Source organism: Periplaneta americana, chromosome 5 (assembly GCF_040183065.1).
Source record: "Periplaneta americana isolate PAMFEO1 chromosome 5, P.americana_PAMFEO1_priV1, whole genome shotgun sequence".
NCBI classification, from domain to species: domain Eukaryota; kingdom Metazoa; phylum Arthropoda; class Insecta; order Blattodea; family Blattidae; genus Periplaneta; species Periplaneta americana.
Genome location: NC_091121.1, coordinates 57,781,474 through 57,797,781, shown reverse-complemented (window position 1 = coordinate 57,797,781; position 16,308 = coordinate 57,781,474). Strand labels below are relative to the sequence as shown.

Genomic DNA, 16,308 nt, shown 5'->3' with positions numbered 1-16,308 from the left:
CCATTGATACTTACTTCTTAATGGTTCTGAGTTTAGACGGCTATGAAATTGTTATTCAATAACTTGTTGAACTTGAAATATTTATTTAATATAAATTTGTGGTGTTGAAAAAACATTGTATGATACACTTTAGTAAAAGTATTTTTTTGGCCCTCATCTGTTTGTGAAAGTCGTCTTCACCTTGTTTCATGAACTTTACACTCGCGCCAATAAGAGAACATACTGCATTTATGAACTTGTATCATGGATATTTTGTTAAGGAACAAATGGGCTGCGACGCTTCATTTCAGTGCAGTAAGGTTTTATGTCATTAATTGAACGACCTTACGGAACGAGGTTGTGTTAATGAATTGTTTGAAAATAAATTAATGTAATAAGCAAGTCGTTAATTTTACAGGTGTTCATTTGACCCCAGAATATAGAAAAACATAAAAAGGAAAAGTAAAAGGTTTTTTACTACAGTGTTAAAAGGACAGTTCCAATCCAATACACAGCAGCCCATTTGTTCATTAACAAAAATTGTTTTAAAATGATTATGTATTCGATCCCAAAATAATGTGTTTGTCTAATATAGAGACATCCTTTATACGAAGCCATTATTTCCGAATGACTGTCATGCAGTTCCAATGTTCTCTGGTATGAAAAGATATGGAGCACGTTTTAAGGATGGAGTCGTACTAATTGTTGAATAAATTGCTGAGAGAATTGGAACGTACAAGAGAACGATGAAATGGTACTGTCGTCGTCCGAAGCAAAACTGGTCGTACTCTCATTGCGGTCAAAATCAAAGTTTTAATGCACGCTTCACTCGTCGTTTCAGAGGAAGATAGGATGTGCGTACTAATCGATAATTGAGGGTTAACGGAATATTCATCCTCGGGTAAACTTCGCAACACCGTCTGGGGTATAGTTGATGCACAGTCTACTATATACAGTCACGAAGTTTAATATTTTGCAAATATGCATCCATAGATAGTTACTAACCACCAGGATCGCTACTATCGCCTCATTACAGACCCTTTCCTTAGCAAACGATAAATCGTATTGTACTTCCGATATTGTGTTCTTTTGGAAAAATTAACACCTTCCTACCACTATTGAAATATGAAATATATAGGGTTTATATATAATTTTCATAAAGTATATATTATATTATACTATATTATATTATATTATATTTTATAAACTCACCTTCCTGGATCTTTTGGAAGAAGGATAACTCTAACCTATTTTTCTTACAATTTATAGTACTACATATGTCTCCTTGTCCCACATTATTATTATTCATATTATTGTATTTTAGCCATTTACAGTTATTACAACCGATAACGAACATTTCACAGCTTACATAGCTTTTCTTATAATTTACAAAATTCCATAAGGACTAGTGGCTTGTGCAGCAAATGCTGCAAACTAAGTTCATTACAATTAAAATTAAAAATTTTCAAATTTATTTCCAATGAAGAATGCCAGATATTTTGGAAGCTATTTGCTTCCATAGTAAAGGAACATGCCCCTTTGAATGGTTTTCTTTATGCTAAATACTTTTTCTTGAACCTATACTATTACTATTACATCTTCAGATCTTGAGTTTGAATGCGAAAACGCCAGTAACAATGTCAGGACGATCAGTCAGTTTTTCATATTGGAGAGAAGCCGTAGCTATTTCAGGTTATTGCGGATTGTGAGAGTTAAGAAAATATCAGGTTTGCCATGCTTTCGAACAATAGACATAGGCCTAGCGTCTTCGTAGGCCTATAGCTGCTTCATGTTTCGTGAACTACCTTGCAATGTAGAGTGTAGAATCATTTTATCCTGCTGAGAGATCTTGCTAAAGTGATCGGGACACTACAACATTTTGTAGGCATTATCAGAAGGTAATACCTTTTGGTCTTTCCTTAGGCATTATAATTTTTGCGCTTCCTCTAGACAATACTAAAGAGAATCAGACATATAAATATCTATATCACTTGCTTACAAATGGCTTTTAAGGAACCCGGAGGTTCATTGCCGCCCTCACATAAGCCCACTATCGGTCCCTATCCTAAGCAAGATTAATCCAGTCTCTACCATCACATCCCACATCACTCAAATCGATTTTAATAGTGATCCTCCCATCTGCGTCTGCCTCCCTCAAGCTGTTTTCCCTTCAGGTGTTCCAACTAACACTCTATACCATTTCTAGATTAACCCATACGTGCTACATGCTCTGCCATCTCAAATGTCTGGATTTAATATTTCTAATTATGTTAGGCGAAGAATACAATGCGTGTGGTTCTGCGTTGTGTAACTTTCTCCATTCTCCTATGACTTCATGCCACATAGCCCAAAATATTTTCCTAAGCATTTTACTTTCGAACATCCTTAATCTCTGTTCCTCTCTCAAGGTGAAAATCCAAGTTTCACAACCATAAAGACCAACCGGTACTATAACTGTTTTATAAATTCTAACTTTCAGCTTTAAATATCTATACCACACCACCATTAAATATATGGAAAAGACCCATACCACTTGATTAATAACTATAAAAATATTTCAATTTAATAACAACATTGTTATCATACGTAAGTTTTGTATAGACTACTATATAGTCGTCACACAGTAAATATTATAGAAATGAAGATCTAACTTCAGATATGCTCTACGCCTACTCGTATAATCTCAAAAGGTTTCACTTTCATATAATCAATAAAGCATTAATCTGTATAATTGGTGACAAATACATCATGGCATTCACTATAATGATATTTCACTTTTAATGGTAATAATGTCATCAAACATTCTTAAGTTTTGCAATTTTTTATATCCAATACACAGACAGCTGTACTCAGAAAATTACACACCAGAGAATCTTCTTTTTAATAAGTCTTGAAGTTTTAAATAATATTACAGAAACGTTCAGAAAAAGTTACGCAAATGAAGATCGACATATTGGCATTATGTCAGCCATCTGAAATCTAAATAATTCTGTCAGCAATCCTGCAGGTCATAGGCTTTGTGTGATATCGTTTATTGTAGTATGTTTGTGTTTTGTTTTGTTTTATTCTGAAAGGGCCATTACCTATTTCTCAAAACTGTCGACAGATGGATTTTGGAAAATAGGAAAATAATGTAGGAAAATTGACATTCCACTAAAAATTACTATTTTTCTGAAAAACGTTGGGTTCCAAGCTTCAAAATGAGGGTCCATTTATTAAAATCCGTTCAGCCGTTTTCCCGTAATTTCCATTGCCAGTTCAAATTATATATATACGAATAGATTGTTGAAAGTTTTACCGCTGTGTAGTGTGTTATAGAAACTTCAACAAATGTTAAAATGTTACTTTAAAATTAAAAGAGGAATTTAATATGCATACTCTTCCTCCGTAAATACATTGTTTACCCTATTTCACTGTCATCATTGAAATGTCAAATAAACTAGAGATTCCATTGGAAATGGATTTGAACCAGTTACGACAGAGTTTCTGGAATTAGTATATCAAGCGGGAATTGTTTACTAATACCATTTGCCATTCCTCTAAACATTTGTAACAATGATGCAGATAAGTGTGGCGTGATCTCGTCGAAGACCTCTTTCCAATTCTCGTCCAGAAGTTTGTTCATTTCGTCACCTGCAAATAATGAAACTTCAATTCACTTAACTGTTTGAAAGTGAAAGGCTATGAGACATAACAGTCAACGTTTACTTCTACTGTTTCCAATTATAAAAACTTGTCTCCTGAGTCACAGCTAAAGGTGAGAGATGGTGTCTGGAAGGAAATGTTTCATACTCTCAATAAATATGAACAGCACAGTGGTACAATTCATAGATATAAAACTTTTTAATTGTGATACCTTTGTATCTAGAGAAAATAAAATCATCATTTCGATTTAAAGAACATAGGACATTAACTTTTTTTTTATTTTATTGGTTTATTTTACGACGCTGTATCAACATCTAGGTTATATACCGTCTGAATGAAATGGAGGTGATAATGCCGGTGAAATGAGTCCGGGGTCCAGCACCGAAAGTTACCTCGCATTTGCTCGTATTGGGTTGAGGGAAAACCCCGGAAAAATCTCAACCAGGTAACTTGCCTCGACCGGGATTCGAACCAGGGCCACCTGGTTTCGCGGCCAGACGCGTTGACCGTTACTACACAGGTGTGGACCATTAACTTCTTCTGGACTTATTCATCCGTCAATTTGTTTACTTGTGGGCCCTGGTTCCCTCTTAAATTTGGAGAGTATTCCACTGTTTAGTTTGGTAATCTTCTGACCAATTGTATCCTGGTGTTTTTTTGCATAAGTTTAATATCTGCAGATTACAGTCAGTAAAAGTAAAGTTTCGGCAGAAAAATGAAGTATTTGTCATATTTTGAGTGTGAATTAAGGGTAACTGTTATGTTAATAGGTGTGTGTCTAATATCTAGCATTTCACATAGCGTGATTCGGGATCCAATTAATGCGGATAGATGGCAGGACTGTGTCCCATTTTGAAATTGCAAACCACTTGGGCGGGCCACATTATGCATGATGTGTATCTGAGAAGAGTTATGTCGTGTAATAGGGTGAGTGTATGTTAAGTGTTCGTGTAATTGTAGTATAGGGAATGGGTGAAAATGATGATGAAGGTGGGGAAGGGAGAAGGGAAACCCGGTGCCGGCAGGTAGTCTAGTCCTGTCGAATAGCACCAAGGAGGCCGTCAGGCTTAACGTTCCCTTCCGACCGACGAATCACTATCAACAGGGACATATGCCTTCCCTTCATATGCACTGCCTAGAGATTTTTTACATTTAACCCAGCATATTGGTGCACAATTTAGTGATTAGAAGTTGTGCACCGCCATCTCTCCTAGTCCCGAGGTAGAAATTTTACAAGAAAATTTCTGATCCCGCCATGAATCGAAACCGGGTCGGCTAGTCTGGGGGCAGACACGCTAGTACAGAGCTAGCTCGGCGGATACCGGTTATGTTAATATTACGTATTGATTCATATGGGTATCAGCGAAGTGTAATACCTATATGTTGTGTAGGTAATTATTTATCTAAACACTTGCCAGATCTAATATTTGACAGATTGACTCATATGGGTATCTGCGAAGTTTAATCTACATTATAATTGGATTTGTGTGAATACTTGGTAGTCCTAAAATTTTTCTTTTGACTACATTTTGTGTAGTTTAATTTTGAAATTAGTGTGCTGAACAGATTCCAAAGAATGGAAACTATCGAGCTTCGTGCTGTCATGAAATATTTCATGAAAAAGGGAATGAGTCCACCAGAAGTGAAAGAAGCATGGATGCTGTACTTGGGGAGTCCGCTCCATTGTTTTCGACTGTGAAATAATGGGCGGCACTATTTAAATGTGATCGATACAGTGTCGAAGATGTCTCCTACAGTGAATGTCAAGTAAGAGCAACTTGTGAAGATATCGTAGAAAATATCCACAATATGATATTGAGTGCATGTTGACGTAGAGTGCTGGAAATTAGCGAGGTTATGCGTATCTGAACTCAACGGTGTGACACAGCTCGGTCAATGTCTTGGACATATCGAAGGTATTCCCCGCTAATGTTGGTTCTACTTTTGTTAACACCGGAAGAAAAAGGACTTCCGATGTCAAATTTCCATTGATTGTATGGCTCGATTCCAGAAAAATACGCCCAATTTTTTGACTCGTTTTCTGGATTCACTACTACATATTAAAGACAAAAAAGAAGTGGAAACAATGGATGTACAGCGATTCTCTACCTCGAAAGAAAGTAAATTTAATTGTAATTCAATTGAAAGCAGTTCAGTTATCTGGGAAAGTCGTGGCGTCCTGGTTTTGGAATTGTAAGGGGGTAATCAAGAATGACGGTCTAGCAAAGGGAAGAACAATAACCGAAGAATTTTATTGAAATCTCCTGCAGCAACTGAAAGGGAAAATTCGCGAGAAGAGGCCTGGTATTTCCAAGAAAAAAAATGTTGTTTCATTACGACAATTCACCCTCTCACATGTCTGCAATTGCCGTTGCTAAACTACATGAACTACCGTTTAAATTTTTTTATCGTGTCCCCCCTCCCCCACACTCACCAGATCACGCACTCTCATATATATATTTTTTCCCAAAGCTTAAAACTCACTTGGCTGGAAAGAAATGTTCGTCAAATGAAGAGGTTATTGCAGCAGCAGAAGGCTTTAATTTTTTTGCAGACCTCTAGGAATCTGTTTACAAAGGAGGATATAGCAGCATTGTAGCACCAATGGACCAAATGTGTCAATCCCAAGGTGAATCTCAAGAGCGATTATGTTGAGAAATATAGATTGTTGGAGAATAATCCTATATAATTTCTATGTTAGGCTGTGAACTTCTCAAAAAGCCCTCGTAGGTACCTCCGAAGTTTAATATATATTAGAGATTGATTCGTGTTAGTAGTTTCTAGCCCTAATATTTTACATGCTGATTCGAATAATGTACCTGCAAAGTGTAGTAAGTATTTCAGATTTATTCGTACTTTCTAGCCGCAATATTTTAGACATCGATTCGTGTAGGCACTTCGAATGTATGTGTATATTAGAGATTGATCTGTAAGTACTTGCTAGCTCTGATATTTTACAGATTGATTCGTATAGATACCTGGTAAGTATAATAGGCTATATATTACAGTTTGATTTGTGTAAGGACTTGTTGGCCTTAATATTTTGCAGATTGATTTTTGATGGTACTTATCGTAATATTTACAGTTTGGTATATGTAGGTACCTGCTACCCTTAATATTTCACAGATTAATTCGTGTGTGTACCTATGAGCCCTAATGCTTTACGGATTTGTATGTTCAGGTACTTTTTGGGGTTAATAATTTTCGGATTGATTCTTGTCGGTAATATCAATTCCGATACTTTGCAGATTGATGTGTGCAAGTATCTTCTAAAATTAATATTTGTCATATTGGTATCTATGAGCCTTAATACTTCACAGATTGTGTTGATATTTGTCAGACGTAATACATCATAACTTGAAACGTGTAGGTATATGCTAGTCCTAATATTAAATAATTGATTAATGTAGGTATCTGCGAGACTAAATATTTAACACATTGATTCATGTTGGTAATTATAAGTACTAATACTTTATAGAGATTAATTCGTTCAGGTATTCAGGTACCGTTGAACCCTAATAATTTACAGGTTGATTCGTGATTAGAGATTAATTTGTGTAGGTACATGTTTCCTAATACTTTACAGATTTATTCGTGTAGATACTGTGAGTTCCAATATTTTACATATGATTACTTTAGTGTCGTGTGACAAGTGAATGCAGTAATGCTATTCTGCAGTTCCTGCTGCAATACAAAAAAAGTGGACGTTTGCAGAGCGTTGCTATTAAGAAAGCAGCTGATAAGTGTCTAGTAACATTACTGACTATATCCTGAATTTGACACTGAGCGAAACAACAGTATGACAAAGGCAAGTTGTGCTCTGAGAAGAGAGGAAATTATGGTCGCATTCTCGAAATCTATTCTGTAGAATTGAGTAAAATAAAGGTAATTCCTTTACAGAAACGTGGGATAATTCGATATTTGCAATGTGCTATTGAAACAACTCTGTTTCGGTATTTCAAAGAGCGCAAAACAATCAAGAGAGTTTCATCCACACTAAAACCTCTTTTCACTTAAGATAAGAAACGCGAATGTCTATCATTATGTTAACTATGGTGGAAGCTAATGGTAAATTCAGGGTTATGTACAATTATGTGCACATTGACGAGAAGTGGTTCTATTTCACTAAGGTCTTTCTCACTTTGCAGTAATGCATGGTGTACTCCATGAAGAAGGAAAGAAGTAATTCATACAAGCTGCCTCATATGGGGAAGAATGAAGAAAGACGGTCAGTAGTGTTTCCCGATACACAACAATGCACTCAAGAGGCTATAAAGGTGATACAATCAGCGTTAGTGAAGTGAAAATACACCACAATGCAACTTGCTCAACGTAATATTAATAGGAGTATAACTTTAAATGTATTAAATTATGGAGTAAATATTTTTGTCATTGTTACTTATGTATGTTTTATAAAAGTAAGGTATCAGGATGTTATTTGATTTATTAAATTATGGAGAGAAAATATTTTTGATTAATATATACGCATTGTTGTTAGGATAAAGTACCAAGACATTATTAAATGCAATCCTATTAATATTCAAGGTATGACTAATTACATTGGAACATACTATGTATCACAATGTGTAATGTAATATCCATACCATATTGTGGAATCAAATAAATGAGGGATATCTAAAACCAATATTTGGGACAGAAGGAGTATTAAACAGAGGATAAGGTTAGACCTGAGTTTGAGGATATGTCTGTTATGCATTATTTTCATTCAAGATGAATGAATATTTGTACTGAAATGAATACAGTTGCTTTTATTACGTTTTCTTATGAAGGACACGATATGTTGAACTGAACCACGAGAGCCGATTTAGAGCATAGCACTCTGATGCGTTGTTTTTCAGCAGAAATGTATAAATTTTTGCGTTGAAAGTGCTATTTTAATTCCCTATTGAATTTGTTCAGAAATATACAAAATATTGCCAATACTTCAGGAGGAATCACTGCACATGAATGAATGGATAGATAGGGGAGTACGCAAAAAAAATATATATATTAACAGTCCAACGAGGAATGTGTAGGGGAGACTAGTGATATTTGATACATAGGCAAATATGATACATGATAAATTTTGGCCAGATTGTTGACATTACTGTTCCGTGATTCATATGTTCTAACAATCACTTCCCATTGATGTTTTATTGTCTTTTGTAGCAAGTGTGGTGTTGAAGAATTTGATCTAGAGCTAGAATTGCAATCGTGATGATCAAAGTAAATATTACGTAAAATATTCCTACTCATTTCCCATTAATATGGATAAGATTTTTCAGTAATCACTTTTTGGGATTGCAGTCAAGATACCTTTAAGTAATTATGTCCTGCAACAATGACACCGTGATTGTTCTAATCCCTTTTCGAGTAAGAGTATAATGTTCGTGTATTGCATGGGGATGCATGATGCAAGTGAAGAGGAGATATGCGATGCTTGTATATGTCATCCCAGTATAGAAAGTGCATTTGCATTATTACCTCTCCTACAAACAGTCGAAAACCATGGTACACGTGTGAATATTAAATGAGGCAGTAGAGCAAGTGGACAGCTTCAAATATGTTGGATGACCTACAAGCAGTAGGGGCTAGCATGAGTTGCTACCAGGAAGTCAAAAGGAGGATAGCAATGGCAAAGTAAGCTTTTAATAGAAAAAGGAGCAGCTTATGCAGACCTCTGGTAAAAGAAATAAGAGACTAGTGAAGTGCTTTGTGTGGAGCATGGCATTATATGGGACAGAGACAAGGACATTACGACGAAGTGAAGTGACTGGAAACATTTGAAATGAGGATATGGAGAAGAATGGAACATGTGAAATAGACAAAGTAAGAAATAAAGCTGTGTTGGAAAGAATGAGTGAAGAAAGAAGATGGTGAAACTGATCAGGAAGAGAAAAATGAATTGGTTGCGTCACTTGCTGAAATTTCCTAAAAAAAAATGACACAAGTTCAGATGAGTGCAATGAAGTCGATACGAGTGGTTCTAACTTTTTGGAATGAACTGAAGAACCATTAAAAAGGGAAGGTGGAAGTAAGTGATTGGGTCGTATTTTCGTGCAAAGATAAAAAAAATTTGGTAGATTTGTTGGATGCTTTTTAGTGTCAGTACCTGTAGAAGAATTGTCTGTGAAATTCTCGTGACACATAAGTGGCAGAAAATTAAAATGACCACAAAAGAAGATATTTCTGTGATTGACAGTTCTCAAATTGATACTATACTTTCACTACCCACATTTATAGATAAAAGTGAAGTTTCATTTGTTTTTATTTAAATGAAAGTTTTGAAGGGCTGTCTGTAGAATAGATGTTGTGAGATATTAAAATGTATTGTGATTAGTTTTAGCAAAAATGTTTTCTTAATCGATTGCACAATTCTGAAATACCTTTTTAATATGCACCAATAGCATTGTAAACCAAAATTCACTTAAATTTTGAATATAAATTAACTGTGTGATATACCCCAAGGAGTGTATCACCTATCCCCTTGATAGGGAGGACATACAATTTACATACAGATATAAATTGATTATTTTTCTTGAGTTAAAAAAGTTTCTAAATTGTGTATTTTGTTAATGTTATCAATAAGCTCTGTGTAACTAAGTAGTTGTGTAAAGAAAGCTACAGGAAGCTTACTTAAGGCCACAATATTCATTTTTTATTCATGTGTATCAAGCATCCCTGTCTTCCCTACTGCATTTTCATGAAAACTTATGTTTTACAGCATCACAGTACTTTTTCGTATATGACAGTTAGTTGTTGAAAAGGTAAGTTATTTTGAGAAACGTATGAGGAAAGAAAATATACGTCACAGTAAGAGATAATAAAAATGACAAAGGAAGGAGATTTATGAAATATACGTTGATACATTGCTGAGTTAAAAATGCACAATCAGGAGCAGTGCTGCAGGACTAGAAATACAGAAAGTAACTTATGAACCGTGCTAGGAAAGATATGGACAGAAAGAGCAGGATCAGCCGAGGATATTTAATAAGAACTGGAATGTCCTGGGTTCAATTTCATGTGAAAACGAGATTTGAAAACTTCTAGTAATGCTACGGCCTCCACCGGGCCATTACTACTGGTGAAAGTAGAAGAGATCATAATATGCATTACACTACTACCTCAGTAGTATCCAACTCCCTACTTCTATTGACTCTGGATGATGTGCGTGTAACTGTTATCACCTATTCCAAAATGCATAATTGATATCACGGTAACTGCAGCGAAGAAAATGTTATCTTACCGAGACGCTTGTCGCCGTTGAAGAGGTTTTCGAGGTAGATGTACATCCTCTTTGAGTCCAGGTGGACTGTCGCTGTCGTCAACTGTATGTGATTTGCTCCATTAATCTTCTCGATCGTGAAATTGTTTCGAACGGTGCAGTTTGTTTCGACTGTTGGAGAAGAAAAATACTTAGGTATGCATGAATATTTTTAAAAATACACTTCTTTGGATGTAAAAAAATCTATTTAGCACAAAAAGCAATTGTTCTAGTACAATGAATGTTAGTAAATCATAAGCTCTCGAACGAAGGACTAACATATCGAAACAACTTGGCCGATTGAAAATAGCCTTAATATAATTTTATGCCAGAGAGTGTGATCCTGTGAATGCTTTCTCTTTAGCCATTTGAAATTTAAAATTTGTATTGTATTGGTATTATCATTTCACACGACAAGAGACTTCAGGGTGAGAGAAAGAATATCCAAGAGTGTTAAAAAAGAAATGCAATATTTTAGGAGGTGCTAGTATGCATCAAAACAATAAAATAATGTCTAATAAACAAGGGTCCTACAACACATACTTTCTGAGATCTGAACACTTGTTCATAGGAGGTGGTCAATGTGACGTCCATTCATGGCAATGCATTCCTCTGCCCTTCGGCGTTAGGAATTACGCACTCTTTGAAATTGACTTGGTTGTTCTTCATTACCAAAAGTGTAAGGGATTTAGGTTTAGGAAACGAGCAGGCCAATCCAGCGGTCCTGAAATATCAGCGTCAGGTGTTCACGCTCATTGCGCAAAAAATATCCTGGTGTGCCATCATGTATGAACCACATCTGTAGGCTTTGGTGACATGGCACTTACTCCAACACGGTAGGCAATACGTTAATAAGAAAGTCCTGATAACGAGCCTCAGTTAATTTCTTTATTTATTTTGGTTGGTCATTTAACGACGCTGCATCAACTGCTAGGTTATTTAGCGTCGATGAGATTGTTGATAGCGAGATGATAGTTGGCGGAATGAGGCCGAGGATTCGCCATAGATTAGCTTGCATTCACATGACGGTTGGGGAAAACCTCGGAAAAAACCCAACCAGGTAATGAGCCCAAGCGGGAATCGAACCCGCGCCCGAACGCAACTTCAGACCGGCAGGCAAGCGCCTTAACCGACTGAGCCGCGCCGGTGGGTACCTCAGTTAATCTCTGTGGTAGCACGTAATGTCCATTAATCTATGGCCAAGAACTCATGCCCATAAGTTGATTGAAAATCAGTGTTGATGCCATATTTCTTCAACTGCATGGGAATTTTTATTTGCCCACAAATGCTGATTACGAAAATTCACAACACCATCTCTGCTGAACCCCACTCATATCCGCAACCAGTATATCTTGCGACGTATCAGTATTCCATACCAGGGGTGTGAACTACAGTATGATTATTTAACTGGGAGTCTGTTGTAGTGTAGGGCGTGGAATGCATTGCCGGAAATGGACGTCACATTGAGCACCTCCTATAAACAAGTGTTCTGATGTCAGAAAGAATGTGTTGTAGGGTCCATGTTTATTAGACTATTTTTCTTGTCATGCATAATCTCACCTTCTAAAATATTGGATATTTTGTTTAGCACACTGTATATATATATATATGTATATATATATGTGTATATATATATATATATATATATATATATATATATATATATATATATATATAAGACGGATTGTGAAATTGCAAATTTAATATATTAAAGCATTAAGGGAAACTCCTTATGCATACAGACCATCCCTTGTGCCGGAGTATGTCCTTGATCAGTAAGCTTCTGACATTAGATAAAAAGTCTACAGGTATCTTTTTTTTTTCAAAGTAACACGTGAGAATTAAATTTAAAAAGCAATTTAAGATGAATATTTACTAAATGAAACCGTATTAGTGCCTATAAATGCCTATTTTAAATTTTATTGCCCTCTTTGTTTATAATATCTATTTGTAAGTGGCTGAAGGGGCAGGATTACAAAAAAATCTTATACCGTAATTAATTAATTTCATATATCTGTTATTATTATTAGTGGAGCAGTACTAATGTTATTGTTAGTTGAAGGAATGTGATGGGCAGTCAGGAATGTTGTAGAACCGACAGTCAGCTTTTGGTTGCTTTGCTTCCATGGCAAGACCTCAAGATTGTGTTTGAGGAAAATGTTCAGGAGAGGAAAGTAACTTATTCTTTTTATACCATAGCTAGCAACTGTTAATCATTTGTTGTTTATAAAATATAAAAGCACTTACAGATTTAAGAATTGTTGTCAGCAGACGTACAGAATGTAAGATTAGGTAAAAATTGTTCTTAGGAGGTTTTAGAAGTAAGCAGTGTTTTGTAGGATAAAGTTTCATAAGTGTTATATTTTTGCCGTAATATGTTTCAATTGTGTAGAGTAGTCGCAGTTAAATAGTTTACATTGGAATTGGACATTGGGCCCTCACATTCCAGGGCAAAAGAAATATATTGTCGCCCTCCTCCAAATAAGATATATACAGGATTTATTTTAATTTTGACTTGGTGTAGTTGCCCAAGAATAGTGCAATTTTTTTGAAAACTGAAATTATTTTCTTAACTAATGCTGAGTTCTTGGCAATAAAACCATCAACTATCAAATATTTCTTACACACAGTGGGTGTAGAGGAAAAAAATGGACATCACTGGCAATAAAAGAAATGGACATCACTGAAAATAATTCTGTTCCATCTCTTCCTGAGGACAGCACAATGGAGAAAGTAATCAAAAAAAATCCTAATTTTGTTCAATTGTTTTGACACACAGTCATGTCCTGTGTGTAATGAAAAGATGCAAATTGTTTTCCTTTGATACTCTGGAATAATATTTTATTGTACATTGAGACAATCCCATCTTGTTTTATTTTAAATTTCGTGAATTGATATAATATTATACAGGATGAGTCAGGTGGAAAGGTAGATGTTTTGAGGTGTGATAATATTGGTCATTCTGGACAAAAAACGTTTATATAATTGCAGATCTTGTAGACAGCTAATGTATTACTGATCTGAACAAATTCGGACATTCCATTACTTGAGCACATGCATGTAAAATGCGAGCGAGAAGTTCCTCCCTTGTTTCCACTTTACGCTTGTAGATTTCTATCTGAAACTAACTCCCCAAACAGTAATCCAATGGAGTAAGGTCGGGTTACCTCGGTGCCCGAGAAATGACTCCGCCGCCCAGGATACGTTTCATTGATCCTACTACAACCTAATATCATTTTGGTTGCGTCCGCATGTGAGTGCTGATTGAATTGAATTGAATTGAATTGAAAGAGGTGAATTGGGAGGACAAATTAAAAAGATACGCAAAACGCGTCCTTGCAAGGGGTTCGGGGCTGCAAGAAACTAAATATGTGAGCTCCAAGCCTGTTGGCCACTAGTCTCACTCCGGGTTACGCTGCTCCACTGAAGGAGCTCTAGAAGATTTTGAAGGGGAAAACCGAAAATGGACATACGCGAGGGGGACGGAAGTGAGTGCTGATAAATGAGATGAGACTGATGCGTATAGCGTGTACCAACGAATCATCTTACTCCTATCTCACTCCTGACAAATATTATTTCCATCCAACATACACAGCGCCATCTAGATTATTTGTGTGATGTTCTGCGTAATGGTATATACCAGATCTAAAATGTATGATGCTATTTATCTCAAATTCAAGATTTCGTAATTATTCGTGTTGATTTGCTATGGCTGAACAATCTTTTTATAGAAATATGGAGTATCCGTTTTGGTTTGTTTCAATTAGGTTCATTAATATATTCATGTAGATACTTCTCAGCGCTGTTTTCTTTTGTGTGAAATATTTCGTAGACACTACGTAATAAGTTGCCTATTATGCATTCAATGTTACATGACCGCTCAGCGCTACTGTCGCCACTGTCGCCACTGTCGTTGTAAACAAAACATCATAGGCGTTACGAAGCGGGGGCACTAAGGGGATCAAAGTATAGTAGGTGTGAATTGACACACTCTAGTAATTCGTGGAATCAACACGTTCAATTTACAATCGTTAATATATAAATTTCTGAGACAAACCACGTGTTGGGTCAATGGATTTTAGATAAGAAACATAATAATGAAAAATCATTGTATCTGATTTTCGTTAATTCTTCATTATGTGTTAATTCTTTCAATAATTTCTGAGTAAATTAAACAAAAAATATTACTTGCATTAACATCGTTCCCAGACGATCAACTTCAAAACTGATTGAACGGAATCTGTCAATATTTCTGGAGGAATCACTGTACACAGAAGGAATTTAAGAAACTATTTTTTTTTTGTTTAGGCGTCATGGTGGTCTACTTGCTAGAGTGCTGAACTTACAATCCCGAGGACCCTGTTCGATTCCCGGTTCCCCCTAATTATAACTTGTGTTGGACAAACCCGTTGTCCAGGTACTGGTAATACAGGGGTTTTGTCCGGGAACTCCGATTTCCCTGTGGGATTCCAACAATTCTGCATAATCATCTCATCTTATCGCGGGTGTAGCGTAGACCGGCCTCCAATGCGCACCCTGAGCAATGACTCTTTCGGGAAATTGGTCTACGCAACTGGTTTCAAATAGGTGAAGGACATAAGTTTAGTACCCGCCATTAATCAATTTTTTATATTAGAGGTGCTGGTATTGAAAGATTAATTATCAAAAAAGTCTTGTTTGCAGTATCTCTTTGGACTATCGATATTCTGTAATGTGACGCACCTTAGTAATTCAGTATTTGTTTTTGCAACTTTCTACTTAGTTCAAAGTTAACATTTTTTTTCGTGAGACTCATATTGTTAAATACCACACTATTTTTACGATATAAAAAAGGCCCCCGAAAAGCTTATTGCTCGTCCTTCGAAGAAGAATCTCACTAATCGCCGGTATATTTCTAAACAACTGTTTATACTCTGTCACCGTTCATCAGCGACGAGTACCGAACACAAGACATATATTAATGTTATGTAGATAAATATATATGCCATGGAAGAAACCAGTGCTTCATTTGTGATTAGTCTTATGTAATCCATGTGCAAGTCTCTTACCCAGAGTGATGTTGATGTTTCCTGTCCCTCTTATTGGCAGCAGAAGTATATGTCCTGATATGTTGTAAGTACCCAACAGCTTCAATTGAGGCACGGTGAGCAGGAATGAACTGCGGAGCTTATTGAAGTCATGTCTGAAATCATATTGCTTTGAATGCCGAGTTCTTGACATTTTCGTCTGGGAAGGTTGGATCCTTGGAAGGTTGAAAGTGACTAGTGTTTCAAATTAACATATAATAATCTATGAATACTTTTGCAGCGTGTGATTACATGGTAGGCCTACCGTTTGCAAATGTGCTTTACAGGTTTGTTAATAAGTATTTAATGAATTTCAATCTTAAGGCATATGAACTTGCAAATGTTTATTTGCTA

At 35.9% G+C, this 16,308-nt stretch overlaps 1 protein-coding gene across 1 annotated transcript; it reads right to left on the bottom strand.

Annotated features, from left to right (window-relative positions):
- Positions 1–1,268: 1,268 nt before the first annotated feature.
- Positions 1,269–16,222, bottom strand: LOC138700489 (protein takeout-like). Its single transcript, XM_069827095.1, has 3 exons — positions 15,937–16,222; positions 10,871–11,020; positions 1,269–3,612 (listed from the first exon to the last, which is right to left on the bottom strand). The coding sequence occupies exons 1-3, from the start codon at positions 16,106–16,108 to the stop codon at positions 3,452–3,454; spliced, it is 483 nt and encodes a 160-aa protein (XP_069683196.1). The 5' UTR covers positions 16,109–16,222; the 3' UTR covers positions 1,269–3,451.
- Between the last annotated feature and the right edge of the window lie 86 nt (positions 16,223–16,308).

What these genes read in the sequence shown, in the direction of transcription:
- LOC138700489 (XM_069827095.1), bottom strand. Translation starts at nt 16,108, where the DNA reads ATGTCAAGAACTCGGCATTCAAAGCAATATGATTTCAGACATGACTTC. An exon ending in AAACATCAACATCACTCTGG is followed by an intron (nt 11,021 to 15,936) that starts GTAAGAGACTTG and finishes CTTCTCCAACAG; the next exon opens with TCGAAACAAACTGCACCGTT. An exon ending in CAACGGCGACAAGCGTCTCG is followed by an intron (nt 3,613 to 10,870) that starts GTAAGATAACAT and finishes CATTATTTGCAG; the next exon opens with GTGACGAAATGAACAAACTT.